The sequence below is a fragment of the Siniperca chuatsi genome, linkage group LG12 (genome assembly GCF_020085105.1).
Source record: "Siniperca chuatsi isolate FFG_IHB_CAS linkage group LG12, ASM2008510v1, whole genome shotgun sequence".
In the NCBI taxonomy this organism is placed as follows: domain Eukaryota; kingdom Metazoa; phylum Chordata; class Actinopteri; order Centrarchiformes; family Sinipercidae; genus Siniperca; species Siniperca chuatsi.
In genome coordinates, this window is record NC_058053.1 from 23,120,712 (window position 1) to 23,136,975 (window position 16,264).

The window sequence follows — 16,264 nt, forward strand, 5'->3', positions numbered from 1 at the left end:
CAAAAACTGGGAAAATAAAATCAAAACTGTCTGCAAGGCTAGAGACTAGGTCTAGGCGATATATCGAATATATTTGATATATTCAGATATTAATTAATGTGCGATATAGCAGATGACCATATCGTCATATTTGAGTTTTCAGTATTTCTGCTGGTCCCCTCTGAAGGGTAGTTACATTACTTTAGTCAGCCATAAAGTGTGTAGATAAGCTCAGGTTGCAGTATAATAGTTACTGGACGGCTGTGTGTTGTGTTTGCTAGCACAGACAATAAATTAAAAGTCCCTGTTTATGTAACGTTACTATGGCGTCTTCTGCTCTTGCAGCAGTTGGTCCAGAATGTGAACAGCTAGCTAGTTAACAGCTAAACTGACACAAGAAAAAACGCGATCAATCATTTGATCGCTCTGATTACCAGCTCTGCAGCTCCAAAACGTATTTGGGAGACCTCCGGTTTTAGGCTATTAATTTATCTATTTAATTGACTTTAGCCTGATTCGAAGCTGCTAAGTAGCTGCTGTTCACAGTCTGGAGCAACTCTGCTGTGAAGAGTAACATTACATAAAGAGGGACTTTTTATTTATTTTCCGAGGCAGCAAACACAACGCACAGACGTCCAGTAACTATTACACTGCGACACACTATGGCTGGCCAAAGTAACGCAAGGGAAAAGCTCACTTTCACAACAACACCGCTGGTTACCCACAAGGCCACCTTCCTTAAACGTGGAAGCCTCGGCCGGTAATGCAGGTGCAGTTGTCAGTATGCTAACCAGAGGTGGAAGAAGTATTCAGGTCCATCACTTAAGCAAAAGTACTAATACCAACCCCACTGTGAAAATACTCCACTACAAGTAAAAGTTCTGCAAGTGCTAAAATGGTCCATGTCAGGGTTTTACTATTATATATGATGTTTCTGGATTAATATTACTGCTGCATTATATGTCATTGTGTATGTTGCATTTTACTGCTGTAGATGTTTACGGTCGAGCTTATTTAAACTCCTATACTGTTGGGTAGTTTAATATACAGCAATGCATCATATTCAACAAGATCATCATATGTTTGCATATGAAAATGTACGGTATGTTATTTTAGAAAAAATGTGTATATCGAGATATGTATCGTGACATAGCCTAAAAATATCGAGATATTATGTATAAGCCATATGACCCAGCCCTACTAGAGACTGCAAGTGCGTTTCACTAGAAGTACCATTAAAACGTTTTTTGTAATGTGGGTGAACAACATCTTACCGAATGTCTTTCTCAAGGTAGTTAGTTGGGATAGTTGGTGTGCGTGTGTATGTGTGTATGTGCATGTATGTGTGTGTTCTTGTGCTAAAACAAACATAGAGATGTCCACCGCTGACGCAAGAGACAGATTATGCCAGAGGAACAGCCACGACAGTTGTAAAACTAGACTACTGCATTTTTTCAGAATGAACCTGCAGGAAATCTCTGTACGTGGCAATAACTGTAGTTCTTCTCCCACAATGTATGTGTATATGTGAGTGAGTGTGTGTATATAGCCTACTTTGTATGCGTGTGTTGAGGAGTCAGCACACATGAGTGGTGAGCTGTACAGTACACTGCGTTGCATTGGGAAACCTGAGAAATTTCTATCTCAGAGGGGTGGGAACCTTGAAAAGAGAGTGGAGGTTCCCCCTGAGGCGACAGGAAACTGACCACATGCTGCTACAGTCCACACTGTCACCACATCTGCCTGTTATCACTGTCACACTGCCTGGGCCGCCACACTCACCTGTACACCGTGAGTATAATGTACTGCTGTTTGTGTGTGTGTATATTATATATATTAGATATATATATATATTTGTATGTACATGTATTTAATATGTGTGTATTTGCTGTTAATTAGTGTTATATGTGAATAAGTATTGCTTGCATGCTGTATACAGTTTATATATAAAGTATAATACAATTTTGTATATTTATACACAGACATTTATATTTATATACATACTTAATGCATTCTTTTTACATTGTAGTATTGCTACTTTTGAATTTTTTTTTGCATTATTGCTTATATTTTCTAGTTTGAGCACAGATTGCATACAATCTTTGAATTTAGGTGTATCTTCAATTCATTTACAGCTTGAGATTTAACCAAAAATGCAAAACGTAATCTGTGTATAAACGTCTGACAAAGTGAATGTACATTATAAGCACGTCTGTGCCTTCTAAATTTAATCAGTCAATAATTCCACATAATCCATCCATAATTCATAAATCCATATATTTATATAGTTTGTGTACATAATTTATTTTTTGTCATAAAAACACAATACAATATTTACAGTAAATGCAAAGGCAGCCAAAGTACTGCAATGAGTTAAACTCCTACATACAACATGTGCATTATGTAATTGGCTAACAGTAAGATATGACTGATTGTCAGGAGTTTGATCATCAAAAATAAGTTCAGGTAGGATATTTTTTGCTTTAACTGATTACATTTTAATGACTACCCATGTGCTAAAGTTTCCATTTAATCCCACACAATGTCACGCTTACAGAATTGTGACTCATATGTATACATATTTATTTAAAATAATGACGCTCCCACAGATTTTATGAATGGGATTGCCCATTTATCACTTGTGCATGTGTGTGCGTGGCAGGCAAGGAAACAGAAGCAGAAGTGAAAATCAGCTTGTTTCCATGGAAATGATTATTTAACTGCTGTCAAAATTCTCTGCACGAACCTGAGAGTTTGCCTTCCTGTCTGACAAAGCCCAGCTACAATGTGGAGTAGAAACAAATTTTGTATGACCAAACACAATATAGAATATATTCAATTAAGATATGTTAGAATATAATATGTTAGAATAATAGATATGATATTCACTACTCTATGGATATAAACAGAATACAGCAGAGTAAAATATAGTAAATAAAATATGGTACAACAGACCTTACTAGATTGATTAGGTTAGTTTAGATAATGCTTATATCTAATAAACAGAATAGAAATTATTTTCAAATTGAGTATATATTCTATCACATTAAATTCCCTAATCTTAGACGGTGTAGTCTAAGAAAATGGTCTGAGTTCTCAGACCATTTTTCACAATTGAGAATGACTTCCGGATGGGAGCCGAAACGTCTTGATTCTGAAAACAGTGTCCAGATGACTACGACTGAAACCTTTTCTACGAAGTTCCCTGATCTTAATAAATAATAATGAATAAAAGTGTAGCCCCATAACATTTGTATTTCAAAATACAGGTGTGAAACCTGCTATCACTCCTAAAATTAATAGACAGGTCTTTAATACTGGGACTAACATCATCTATTCTAGTTTATTAAGTTTTTCATGTTTTCTGAAACCGTTGAAACCATTATACATAATTAGTTAAAAAACACATTTATTTTTCATTTTATTGTTATCATTGTTAGTTATTAATATTGCTGACCTCTGATACAAGTGGCCTTTAACCATTTAATGTGACTCACCTCATGTGTTGCTATTGGTAAATCCCAGTGGTTAAATTTGGCTACTGAGTGTAGGGGTGGGATAAATGGGTTTCGTTGATGACTCTTGTGACGTCACAAAGCTGAAAGCAACTGAAGAAATCCTGCTCTCTCAGATGGCCCACTAGTTAAACATCACTAGACATTTTGTCACTGGATCTTTTATTTCAGATTTTTGTGTCACTGCAGACTGCCATCATGGTCCGCTTGGTATTGATGTTTGTTGTGGTCATCGCTGAATACGTTTACGGAGGACCTCCACTACCTCCTCTGCCTATGAAAGGTGAGCATGCAGTACATTATGTAGCTGCACATATTTCTCTCTCTCTAAGTATATACATATTAGCTGAAAAACAAAACATTGGGAGGGAGAGGATTACGATTATATATTTAGATATATATATAATACAGCAGTATTTGCCACAGTAATGACGCGTTAACAGTTTGGACCAAGCCATGATTAAACTGACTGCAAAGAAAATCAGAAGTCCTCTGCATATAATTCACTTGGGTGCTGGTTGAGTGCAAGCAACACAAGGAATCTGCTGTGCAATATCTTAATAATCTCAATAAGCTACACTTAACTCGACAGTACTTGCACCACTACTGATTACTTATATTATTACATTGTATTATTATACTGTATTATCATCATCAACCGGTAAACCCACTTGGTACCTCACACTTATTTTATCTTATACTTATACCCACCTGGTACTTAATTTATTTTCTGACCTGTTTTATAGTGTATTGTATTATATTTTTTACTAGTACTTTCTCCTGTGTGCACTGACGTAAAGGCAAGCTGCTGTAACAAAGAGTTTCCCTTCGGGGATCAATAAAGTATTTCTGATTCTGATTCTGAATCAAAAATGCAGAAGGGGCCTGCCGCACACTAATAAAATCTCAGCTCTCGACCAAGCAAAATGGTATAAGCAAAATAATGCGCTCAGAGATGTCCAGGTAAAGAAAACAATGGATGAGTTTGGGGTTAAGAATGCAGTGAAGGAGAAAGGTGTTTTATCGCTTTAAACATTGAGTTTAACTTCATCAGGCTATTGCTGTTTTTTTAGTCTGTTTTTCTATTCCAGACGACACAGCCTGGTCAATACTCAGTTTTAAAGAATTAATCAATATTGGTCTAACATATTAGCAAAACAGTATATTGCTGTAACCATAATGATTAAGTTTTTGAGTGTTGTTTCCCCTGCAGGCGGCTGCCACCTGGTGTCTCCAGAGGTGAAGATATTCAGAGTGGAGGGCGAGGCCATAATCCTATCCTTCCCAATGTTCATGAGAGTGCTCAAAGTACGTAACATTGCCCCCCCAACAGCAAAGTACCTCATCAGCAAGGACAATGGGACAGAGGGTGTGATCTATCAGGGCGAGGGACGTGTCCAGCAGCATAACAAACAATTGTGGTTCCTCCCTGCTCAGGCTTCAGACTCAGGGAAATATATCTGCACTTACAGGTAGGCATTAGGACTTCTACCTCACCTGTACTCCCATTTTCTTCATGCTCTACTAAACTTAATTTGCAGATAGTGACTTTACAGTCTTGCAACCACTAAGAGACAAGATAATTTATTTTTATAGCCGAGTTTTTCCCAAGCACCCAGTTGATAAATTTAATCTCTCTGGAAATCACTGCAATATTCTTTAAGTTTTCTCCAAAGACTTAATATTATTATAATAATTTTTTTTTCAAATGGTTTGTATTTTGTATAGTATGTCACATTTTTGAATATTGCTTTTATAATTGCTTGTTGTTACATTGGAGATTTTATGGTAGGAAATGTGAAAGTTGAATTCCTTTGATGTTCAGACTTATTCTGAAAATGCACCAAATATCTCTTTTATGACCCTGTCTTAATTTTCCAAAGGTTGTCCTTTCTCTTGATTTCACTGATTTAGTGTTTTTGCTTAAAGACACTTGGGGGCAGATGCTTGCCCTCATGAGGATTCAAACCTTCTAGATGAAGAATGATTTCTTTACTTGCTACACCTTCTTGCTTTCCCTGATTTAATATTTTTGTCTTCACTTTTGTCTTCAGAAATGAAACTTACTGTGTATCTGGGAGTATCATGCTACGTGTGTACGAGTCCACCTCTGTTGACATGGAGAAACTGTCCTATCCAGTCTCAGCCACAGTTGGAGAGAATCTGACATTAAATTGCCCATGTCTAAGTGACTTCAACAAGACAGAAAGACTCATAGAGTGGTACAAGGTGAGAGGAAAAATACTTCATATACTGGTTGTCAGTCAGCACCAATAGTTGCAATGTTTAGTTGGTCAGTTACTGCCTGTCCCCTACTCTGTTATACATTTTTCAGATATTTAGATTCAACTTTATTGTCATTACACATGTACAAGTACAAAGCAACGAAATGCAGTTTAGGTCTAACCAGAAGTGCAATAAGCAAGTGCAGGATATAAAGTGTGTGGATAGAGCAGTATTATGAAAATATTTTACAAGTGGTACTATGGACATTATATATACAGTGGTGTGCAAAAGTGTTTGCCCCCTTCCTGATTTCCTTTTTTTTTTTGCGTGTTTGTCACACTTAAATGTTTCAGATCATCAAACAAATTTAAATATTAGTCAAAGATAACACAAGTAAACACAAAATGCAGTTTTTAAATGAAGGTTGTTATTATTAAGGGGAAACAAAATCCAAACCTACATGGCCCTGTGTGAAAAAGTGATTGCCCCCTAAACCTAATAACTGGTTGGGCCACCCTTAGCAGCAACAACTGCAATCAAGCGTTTGCGATAACTTGCAATGAGTCTTTTACAGCGCTGTGGAGTCTTGTTTCAACCAGTTTCCAATACAAATCAACTTGTTTCAAGAATTGTCTAAAATCAAATGTAATTTTTCTTAATTTAGTGCAGCAATGTTTTCTTCTTTTTTTCCAAGTTTTTCCACCAAATAAGTCTTTTAGAAATAATATTTAATTTATTAATCAATAACTAATCATAAACAAATATTACTTTTGCAGCACTGACACTTTGTCAATTTAATTCATGTTGCCCATAATCCCAAATTAGTTTCAGAGAGCTTTACAATGTGTGCAATTGTGAACCGCTTTGTAGGAGAATCTACTACTAAGTCAAATAATTACACTTACTACAGACCGAATTAATTAATTAAAACTCGATCTTAAATTGATTAGTCTCTTAAGAAAGATTGAATTCTTTTCGAAAGATTGACCTTGTCTTCTGCTTCAAAGAAAAGACACAGACAACTTCTTACTGATTAAATGAGGACTTTTATTTATAGCTAAATGCCTAGTAATTGAATAAATGAAGGATTAATAAGGTATATGTTAAAGAAAATAAACAAACAGATGAGTACAGATATGGAATGATGAGGTAAACCATAAGTTAATAGAAATAGCGAAGTGAGTTACGTGATTTGACTATAAAAATGACTTACTTTTTTGAAAATGTTAACACGGCTCTTCATATTTCTGACTGTAATGAATTTAATTTAAGTTTTATGCACAAAATATCACATACTCAAACATCACTATGGCCATACAATCATGATTTGAGACATAAAAATAGCATGGTGGTTATAAATCATTCAGAGAAAAATTATTCAACCAACAACTATTTCAGCAGATCATTCAACCAGTTACCTGAAAGTTTCTGTTAAAACAGATTTTTAACACTACTAATAAGTGGCACAAGGTTAAACAATACAGTTTGCTTTACATAATACAGTAATATAGCTACCATATTAGACAGATTCTAGGGCTGCATGATATGGTAAAACAATCATATTGTGATTACTTTGACAGATATTACCAAAACCATGACAAGTAGAGGTCTACAAAAGTCATATATATTAGTTAAAAGTCCAGTGTGTAACATTTAGCAGGAGCTATTGGCAGAAATGGAATATAATATTTATAAATGTGTTTTAATTAGTGTATAATCACCTGGAAATAAGAATTGTTGCGTTTTCATTACCTATGAATAAGCGGTTTATATGTACATGGGGAACGGGTCCCTTTCCATGGAGGTTGCCAATTTGCACCGCCAGGTTTCTACAGTAGCCCACAACGCACAAACCAAACACTGGCTTTAGATTGGGCCATTTGCGTTTTTCGAGAGTTTCGTGGCCACCTTAGTTTCTCCTACAAGTTTGGAAGGGGAGGGTGAGGCGAGCGGTATTCAAATGGTTGGAAACAGCAATTTCACCACTAGATGCCACTAAATCCTACACACTGGACCTTTAATAGCCCATTAATGTGTTTGTTGATACAATGATAATCTCACCTAATACTTTAGCACACTAAACATATTCCCATTGTATGGATACTTCAAACTTCACAAAAAATCATATAGCACCAATTATGTAACCATTTGGAGCATGAGAGGCTAGATCGAGGCTAGATCAAACCCTCAACCCTTTCAGTGTTAGTGCCTTGCTCCTTCCCTTTGTCTGACACAGCATATTGCTCCCTGACAGGACTCCAGCCCCACTGCCCTTCAGCTAGGCAGACGAGGCTCATTCCGCCAGGACATTGGTGACCTAATAATCCCTGCAGTGAAACGATCCCATGCAGGTGTCTACACCTGCCAGCTTAGAGTGCTCATCAATAACCAGCAGTATAAAGTCAGCAGAGCCATCCTGCTCCATGTGCAAGGTGGGTGATGTGCGATGTCATGACACTTACCATTTATTTTATGAACAGCCCCTCTGAGGACAGACTTGTTATCTAAAACATTTCTATTGTGCTTGATGAAAGCAGAGCAGGCTGTAAGGTGTTACTTGTTTTGCAGATTAATGTAAATACCTCTCCAGACATATTTAATTTCTGCTCAGTTTAATAATAAAAATACAAAAATATTTTGGGATTTTTATTTATTTTATGAAAAGCTAATACATATTAATTTGAAAACATCCACAAATTGAGTCAGTTACTACAAATGTTTAAAAATAAAATAATACATGTCATACATCACCAAATATTACTGTAATTATAGGATCATAATTAATAATCATATACAATAATTAACTGGAGATGTCATTAGTTTACTTCCTCACAATAACACCATAAATCATTAGCGTGCCCTGCCCTCTACTGGCCTAATAGGTGCAACACACTGGCTTTGCTTAGCAACAGGGACCAGACAACAAAATTTCACACAAGATGCAAAATGAATGAAATAAGTCATTGTTGCTGTCATTTGAAGAGTTGTTTGTTTGGATGTGTTTACACCTGTCTAAATGTGTGTGTATGTGTGAAGGTTTAGACCCTGCAATCACTACCACTGTGCCTGACCTCTCCATGACCTCTAACCCAGGGCTAATCAGCAGCAGCAGCTACAGCACTGTTCACAGTGAGTTTTTTTTTTTTTTTACTTTGTAGAATCCAAATTTCCCTGTGGGGACAATACAATTGATGTTACTGATTAAATGTGTTTCTCTATGTATTAGCTCCAAAAATTCAACCACCTGTGATTGTCTCGCCACTGAACGGAACCATTTTTGAAAGTGTGCATGGTGAGTGATAAAAATGATTAGTCATAATATATAAAATCTCATGCTTATATGCAAAATGCTTTAATGAATAGATAGAATATTTAGATTAAACAAAGGTCTAATGTCGATTAACCTCTGACTTCATTTAGGTTCAGGACTGGAGCTGTTTTGCAAGGTGCTCACTGAATGTCAAATGGCAGATTCCACTGTGGTCACATGGCTGGTCAATGGCCAATCAGTGGAGTCATCATACCTTGATGGGCAGGCTCTGCAGGGGGGAAGGAGGTAATTGTTGATTTAATTTTGATAGATATTTCCTCTCAATACTGAAACCTGAGGTCAAAGCAAAAAACCTCAAGTTCTCTACTGGTTAGGAAAAGGGGAAAGGGAATGTGAACTCAACCTAAGCTTAAATTTATACTTAAAAAGTGTGAAGCATTATGTTACCCCACAAAAAGAGGAAAAGCTACTTTCTAACTAGGAAATAATGGACTTTAGAGCCCTAAAGGTGGCAGAGAAAGATAAGAAAATATATTTGACTTCAGATTAGATTGAAAACTACAGTCAAATTTGAAAGCTTTCAAATTTATGTAATTTTAAGATGCGTGCTGAAACTTTTGGTAGAACAGTAAATACTAAACCCAAATAATCAAAACACTGTTAGAAGTGATATTACCTGTTCACCTGCTGCCATTGAGGAATCATTTTGGATTGTACCTTCTTGATTTTGATTGCCCCTTTCTGTGTGTTAGGATTTCCAACCTGTGATTAAAGCTGCTATTATATGAAAATTATTAGATAGACATCTTGCCTAGTTTCAGCCTTGAGGTACATCCGATAGAAGTTAGTAGCTTTTTGCCACATGACCGACATAAGTCATACCATGTAAACAGATGGCTATGTCTGTCCTGATGTTTCCAGGGTAACCAGGGTGTCTGAAAGGTGCCAGATTGAGTTGAGGCTATTTGTTGTATCGATTACGGAAGAAGACGTGAACACGGAGCTGAAGTGTGTCACTCAGAACCAAGGAGGAAGACAGGAAGTTGTCACACAGCTTCGACTAGAGGGTGAGTTGTGTCTACAGTGTGTAATCAGATACTTAGTATGTTATATTTTTGTCATTGTGGCCATTGTTGGTGTCAATTATGATAACTTGATAACGTTGGACTCACTGAAGTAATTGCTGAGATCTGGGAACACGGCAATAACAATGATGCCTGACAGGGCAAGAAACACGAGCGGTCAGACGATTAGACAGGCTGTAATCAAGCCAACAGTTTAGCTTGGAGTGCGGCAGTAATCCCTTACTGGACAGTTGTGTGTGGACTACAGCAAGTACACTAGGTCAAAGTGCCCATGGTAAACTGTGATGGATGTTTACAAACAGAAATCATTTTAACATTTGCATTCCTTTTCTTTTCCAAATAAGTTCGGCTAACCTGGAGGTTTGTTTGAAACCCGTCTGATAGTACGACTGGTTGTGTTTCTTATCCAGTGTGACTTTGTTTTAACAATGTTGCCATGTTCTAAGATCTCAGTAAATAACTTAGACCGTGTTATCATAACCAATATAACCACTGGCCAATCCAAGTTGTAATACACTGACATTATCCTTTGGGATGATCAAGACAACCAGTGGCCTCTTTATCAAAACATTCATTTACCTCTGCCTCTCTCTTCACAGACACCACATTTACATGGCTGGTGGTAGCTGCGGTGGCCATGTCCTGCTTCCTGACTGTGGTTTGTGTCTTCTTCTATGTCCTCTTCAAACCTAAAACGAAAAAGAAAATGGATTACTTTCTGGCTCGGCAGAACAGCATCTTCTAACTCTGCTAGTGTACGCACGTCCTCCACAAAGACATTCTTTGATGTGTTTGCAGTTTCACCACCACGTTGTGTTTGGTGTTCAACACTCCTTTTAATGTTTTAATGGGATTCAATGTATTTAAATCAGTAGCTGCATGCAGCTACAGTGACATGCTGTTACCCACTGTCCTCCATTTCTTCATCCTCGACTGAGACTTACACAAGGATTTTTTGTTGCTTTTGAATGATATTGTATGTGCCAATGGGGCAATTGCATGCATCTGGTTTATGTATACAGTTGCAGCCATAGCTTTCAGATTCAGAAGTTTTCTTTCATGCATTTATCCTTATTGGTGCAGCAGAACTATCCTGCTTAAATGTAATACAGAATAACCAAACTGATGCCACACATAAGTACAGCAGATGTTCTAATATATGGTCACATTCAGTAAAGGCTTCTACAATGGCAACATCTGCATATACATGTTTAAAAAATACAATTGTATTTGAAGTCACTTAATTTGTTTGTTTTGTCATTCAAACACTCCGTAAGAGAGTCAGTGGCGACTTTATAGGTACACCTGTCAAATCCATAAATTCTACCTTTACAAAGACAATAATGTTCAGTTTTGATTGACACTGTCAGAGATGTATTGGTTTAACTATGGTTTTTATTGGAGTTGTAATTTGCAGTGGTGTTGAACTGGACTCCATGACATTGAGGTGTTTTATCAAAACTGAACATTATTATATTTGTAAAGGTATTTACAAATTTAGAATTTATGGCAGAGCTGTTGCATTGGATTGCATTGGATTTTACAGGTTTACCCAATAAAGTGGCCACTGAGTGTATATACTCTCCGTGTGTATTTTTCAAAAAACAATACGTGTTCTCAGGGAAGCATCTTGTACAGTAGAAAAGTGTCCAGTCCATTAGCAAATCTGCTTGTCTGCACATTTACATAGCAAATCTGACTATACTAAAATTCAATTTATGTATTTATATAGCACCAATTCATAACAGCAGTTATCTCATAGCACTTGTCCTATAGAGCAGGTCTAGACCGTACTCTTTATAATATTATTTACAAAAACCCAGCAATTCCCACCAAGAGCTAGCACTTTGGCAACAATGGCAAGGAAAAAACTTCCTTTTAAGAGGCAGAAACCTCGAGCAGAATCAGACTCAGGGTGGGCGGCCATCTGCCACTGCCGGTTGGGTTGAGAGAGAGAGAGAGAGAGAGAGAGAGAGAGAGAGGGAGGGAGGGAGGAGGGAGAGAGAGAGAGAGAGAGAGAGAGAGAGAATACAGTAGCACAATGCAAATTCCACATAGAATTTTTAAATAATAATGTAATGATAGTGGTAATATTTATATTAATAATGCATACAGATGGAGAGGGAGAGGAAGAGAGAGGAGAGAGGTGCATCATGGGAAGTCTCCTGGCAGTCTAGGCCTATAGCAGCATAACTAAGGGATGGTTCAGGACTTACCTGAGCCAGCCCTAGCTATAACCTTTATCAAAAAGGAAAGTCATAAGCCTACTCTTAAATGTGGAGATGGTGTCTGCCTCCCGAACCCAAACTGGGACCTGATTCCACAGGAGAGGAGCTTGATAACTGAAGGCTCAGGCTCCCATTCTACTTTTGGAGACTCTAGGAACCACAAGTAACCCAGCATCCTGGGAGCACAGTGTTCTGGTGGGGTAATATCGTATTATGAGCTCTTTAAAATATGATGGTGCCTGACCATTAAGAGCTTTGTAGGTGAGGAGAAGGATTTTAAATTCTATTCTGGATTTTACAGGGAGCCAGTGCAGAGAAGCTAATATTGGAGAAATATGATTTCTTGTTCCTTGTTCTTGTCAGTACACGTGCCGCAGTGTTCTGGATCAACTGGCACTCTGAAAGGCAGTCTGATAATGAGGAATTGCAATAATCTAGTCTAGAAGTAACAAATGCATGGACTAGTTTTTCTGTATCATTTTGAGACAGGATGTGTCTGATTTTTGCAATGTTTTGTAGGGGAAAGAAGGCAGTCCTTGAAGTTTGTTTTATGTGGGAGTTAAAGGACAAATCCTGATCAAAGAGATTCCTTACGGTGGTGCTGGAGGCCAGGACAATGCCATCTAGAGTAACTATGTCTTTAGATAACGTGTCTTGGAGGTGTTTGGGGCCAAGTATAATAACTTCAGTTTTGTTTAACATCAGAAAATTGCAGGTCATGCAGGTTTTTATGTCCTTAAAGCATGCTTGAAGTTTAGCCAACTGATTAGTTTCATCTGGGTTGATCGATAGATAGTGGGAAGTGGGTATCATTTGCATAACAATGAAAGTTTATGGAGTGTTTCCTAATAATATTGCCTAAAGGAAGCATAAAAGAAATTGGTGTCAGAAAATATTCTGTGTTGATGTGTATGTTTGAATTAGGGTTGGATGTAGCATTTATAATGTTATAATCCTATAAAATAAGTGTTACATTACTGCTCTATTAAAAGTACTTAATAGTGTTGATGGTTACGGTGTCCATTATGTATTGGAGTAAAAAGTACAATATTTTAGTAGAATAAATGTGCTTAACTAAATGACTTGGACAATGGAAATATTCAATAGTGCCACAACCTTAAAACTGTACCTAAATGTAGTAGCTACTTGAGTTTTACATTGTTTAGACTTTATCTCTTCAGTTGATTGCTCACACAGTAATTTCAGTGTGAAGTACTGGGTGTTATAACATTTGGTTAGATGAAAGTATACCATATTGGCCCAAATATAAAATAAGCCTGCTTATGAGGAGAGCCCCCTTTTTGCAACATACTTATTTTGGATTTGAAGATAAGAAGCATTATCCGTACAACATGGTAGATAGACATACTATATTCAACAACTTTAAAAATGTACTGTCAGATTTAAAGAATAATAAATAATAAAACTATAAACACAAATCTTTACAAATAAATAAACAATTTATGTGTGTAGGATTTAGTGGCATCTAGTGGTGAAATTGCTGTTTGCAACCAATTGAATGCTGCTCCTTCACCCTCCCCACAGGAAAAAGAAAACAGTGCAAATGTGTACACAAGTGCTTACAGAGTAGGGCTGCAACTAACGATTATTTTCATTATCGATTAATCTGCCGATTATTTTCACGATTAATTGATTAATTGTGTAGTCTATAAAATGTCCCAAAAAATGCTCATCACAATTTCCCAGAGCCCAAAGTGACATCTTCAAATTGCTTCTTTTGTCCAATCAACAGTCCAAAACCCAAAGACTCTTCATTTACTATCATAAATGACAAAGAAAAGCAGCAAATCCTTACGTTTAAGAAGCTGGAAACAGCAAATGTTTGACATTTTTGCTTGAAAAATGACTGGCACGATTAATCGATTATCAAAATAGTTGGCAAGTAATTCATCTTTTGATCAATCAATCGACTAATCGTTGCAGCTCTATTACAGAGCCACAATATAAAGAATCTATTTAAAAAGAGATTATTGAAATTAAAAAAAGTACAGCCTGAAGCCTTGTCACAATACAACATTTATGAACAAGATACACAGTTTTTGTTGAAACTGTTGTAAAGAGCTGTTGATTCAACTTCATGGTCATTGTGGAGGCTGTAGTTTGTGGTGCTATTGAACTGGTTTTCTCTGGAAAGGGTTCTCTCAGTCCCACCACTGTTCTGTTCTTCTCCTTGACACAGAGGGGTGAGGGGCATGAAACAGTAACTATGGTGTAATTTACAGAAAAGAAACATAATTCTAGGCTAAGTTATAGGTGTTCAGATACATTTTAATATTTTAAGAATGTGATGGTGATTTTCTTTTTGGTTAAGGATTGGTTGATCAGTTCATTTGCAGGTATTTTATTCTCAAGTTGCTTCTCCATGCTGCCACAAGAGGTCTCACCATAACAGTGTATTAAATGGAGCCTGCAATGACACCATAATATAAACAGAAATATGGGAAATAGCTTCACTCAGCAAACTGGGATTAATTAGTGCTGGGAAGGATTAATTTGACAAAACAGGGTGTGAAACAGAACAGATTGTTAATAACAATATACATGTATGAATTTACTTGTGTCCTTTAAAAAAACAAGTGCTTTAAGTGCTGTGGGAGAGAACTGTATATGGTATGAATCATATAAACTGCAGGAGCCAGGCTGCTCTCCTCCCAGATATTGCTCAACAGATTAGGACACACGTTGGCTTTCAAAAGATCCCTGAAAAGGAAATTGCAACATGTGCTGAACTATCCACAAAAGAGGAAGTCAAAGCTGGAGAGGACATGTCTGAGCTTAGTTAAAAAATGCAACAAGATGTTTTTACGGGATTTTCATGTGACCTGAAGAGGCTGTGGCCTTTACAGAAGGACTAGAATAACATCAGGCTGGTGAGTTTTCTGTTTTGAACAGTACTAAGAGCTAGGATTATTTTAACACTCTGTATGATTAAAATTCCTGACATCACGTTACTGTCTGTGACGTTGCTACAGGACTGCCTGCTCCACATCTGCACTCTGTTCAGTTCAAGATCAATACTTTAGTGCCATGTCACCCACGCTGGATTTTGTTGGGACAAACACTGGTCCTGCTGGTCACCAAGCACTAGAGCTGCTTTACTACGTTTTGTCTTCTTTTTCTTCAACCCAAACTCATTTTGTCAGGATTGCTGGCACTTAAGATAAAGACGAAGGGGAGTGTTTTTTCAGTGTTTTTCAGTGTGTTTTTGAAATGGAAAGGTGAAATAACATAATTTTACAGTAACTTTCCAAATTCAAACAATTATCTCGACCACATTGTTTTTCCCATATTTATGTAACATTGTGTGAATGTTTTGGGCAAAACTTGGCTCATAGGACCCTAAATTCTACCTGAAGAAATTTCCACCTTATTGGATTTTCGAAAAATGAAAAGATCCTCTGTGGATTTAAAAAAAGAAAAAAGATAACAAACAAAAATGTTATGTTTACATTTAGTGTTTCGCATCAGAACACACTGCATGTGTCATTTAGTTCTTACAAAACATGTTCAATGTATTTTCTTCTCTATTAAACATATGCAAAGCCCAGTTTTAAATATTCTGAAACCTGCATAGTTTATATTCATGTTTGCTAGCTAGCAGTCTTTGTCAAGCCTATGTATACCTGATTAGCCTGTCCTCTCATGGTGTCAGCTCCTAATCATTTGTCCATGGGCAGCCTAACTTTATGACATTCCTCCCCCTTCCTACTAGGGATGTTGATTCTCATGTTTTCATAGATCGAGTAGTCATGTAATATACTCTATTCCAGATTGAGTAATGGCACAGAGAAGAAATCTACATATTAGTCCAAATGTAAGATAACCCTGATTATAAGACGTAAAAGTAAAAAACGAAATACTTCCATTGAGCAGACCAGCATCATGTCATCAAGCTCCCTCTGGGGCGAAAGAATTGCGCTTTCCCATAACGTGAGAAAC

At 36.9% G+C, this 16,264-nt stretch overlaps 2 protein-coding genes across 6 annotated transcripts in view; both read left to right on the plus strand.

Moving 5' to 3' along the window:
- The first annotated feature begins 1,524 nt into the window (after positions 1 to 1,524).
- LOC122885029 (interleukin-1 receptor type 2) lies at positions 1,525 to 11,315 on the plus strand. Of its 4 annotated transcripts, none has more exons than XM_044215607.1 (10): positions 1,525 to 1,770; positions 3,666 to 3,777; positions 4,708 to 4,966; positions 5,549 to 5,723; positions 7,975 to 8,152; positions 8,814 to 8,849; positions 8,947 to 9,012; positions 9,141 to 9,276; positions 9,913 to 10,058; positions 10,676 to 11,315. In XM_044215607.1, exons 2-10 carry the CDS (start codon positions 3,693 to 3,695, stop codon positions 10,819 to 10,821), a joined length of 1,227 nt encoding a protein of 408 aa, XP_044071542.1. In that variant the 5' UTR covers positions 1,525 to 1,770; positions 3,666 to 3,692; the 3' UTR covers positions 10,822 to 11,315. The 4 variants fall into 4 exon arrangements, with proteins under 4 accessions (XP_044071542.1, XP_044071541.1, XP_044071540.1 ...); XM_044215606.1 differs by having other exon boundaries at positions 1,527 to 1,770; positions 3,684 to 3,777; XM_044215605.1 differs by having other exon boundaries at positions 1,530 to 1,770; positions 8,757 to 8,849.
- Positions 11,316 to 15,043: 3,728 nt separating this feature from the next.
- LOC122885989 (interleukin-1 receptor type 1-like) overlaps positions 15,044 to 16,264 on the plus strand; it is a 39,745-nt gene continuing 38,524 nt past the window's right edge. Inside the window, exon 1 of one of the 2 annotated variants that reach the window (XM_044217822.1) lies at positions 15,044 to 15,195. The gene's annotated coding sequence lies outside the window, so the exon portion shown is untranslated. The remainder of the gene's footprint in view (positions 15,196 to 16,264) is intronic. The other variant, XM_044217821.1, reaches the window with a different exon arrangement.

Excerpts from the sequence above, each read along its gene's own strand:
- LOC122885029 (XM_044215605.1), top strand. The coding sequence starts at position 3,693 with ATGGTCCGCTTGGTATTGATGTTTGTTGTGGTCATCGCTGAATACGTT. Across the intron at positions 9,013-9,140 it reads CATTTTTGAAAGTGTGCATG|GTTCAGGACTGGAGCTGTTT; the intron begins GTGAGTGATAAA and ends GACTTCATTTAG. Across the intron at positions 10,059-10,675 it reads CACACAGCTTCGACTAGAGG|ACACCACATTTACATGGCTG; the intron begins GTGAGTTGTGTC and ends CTCTCTTCACAG.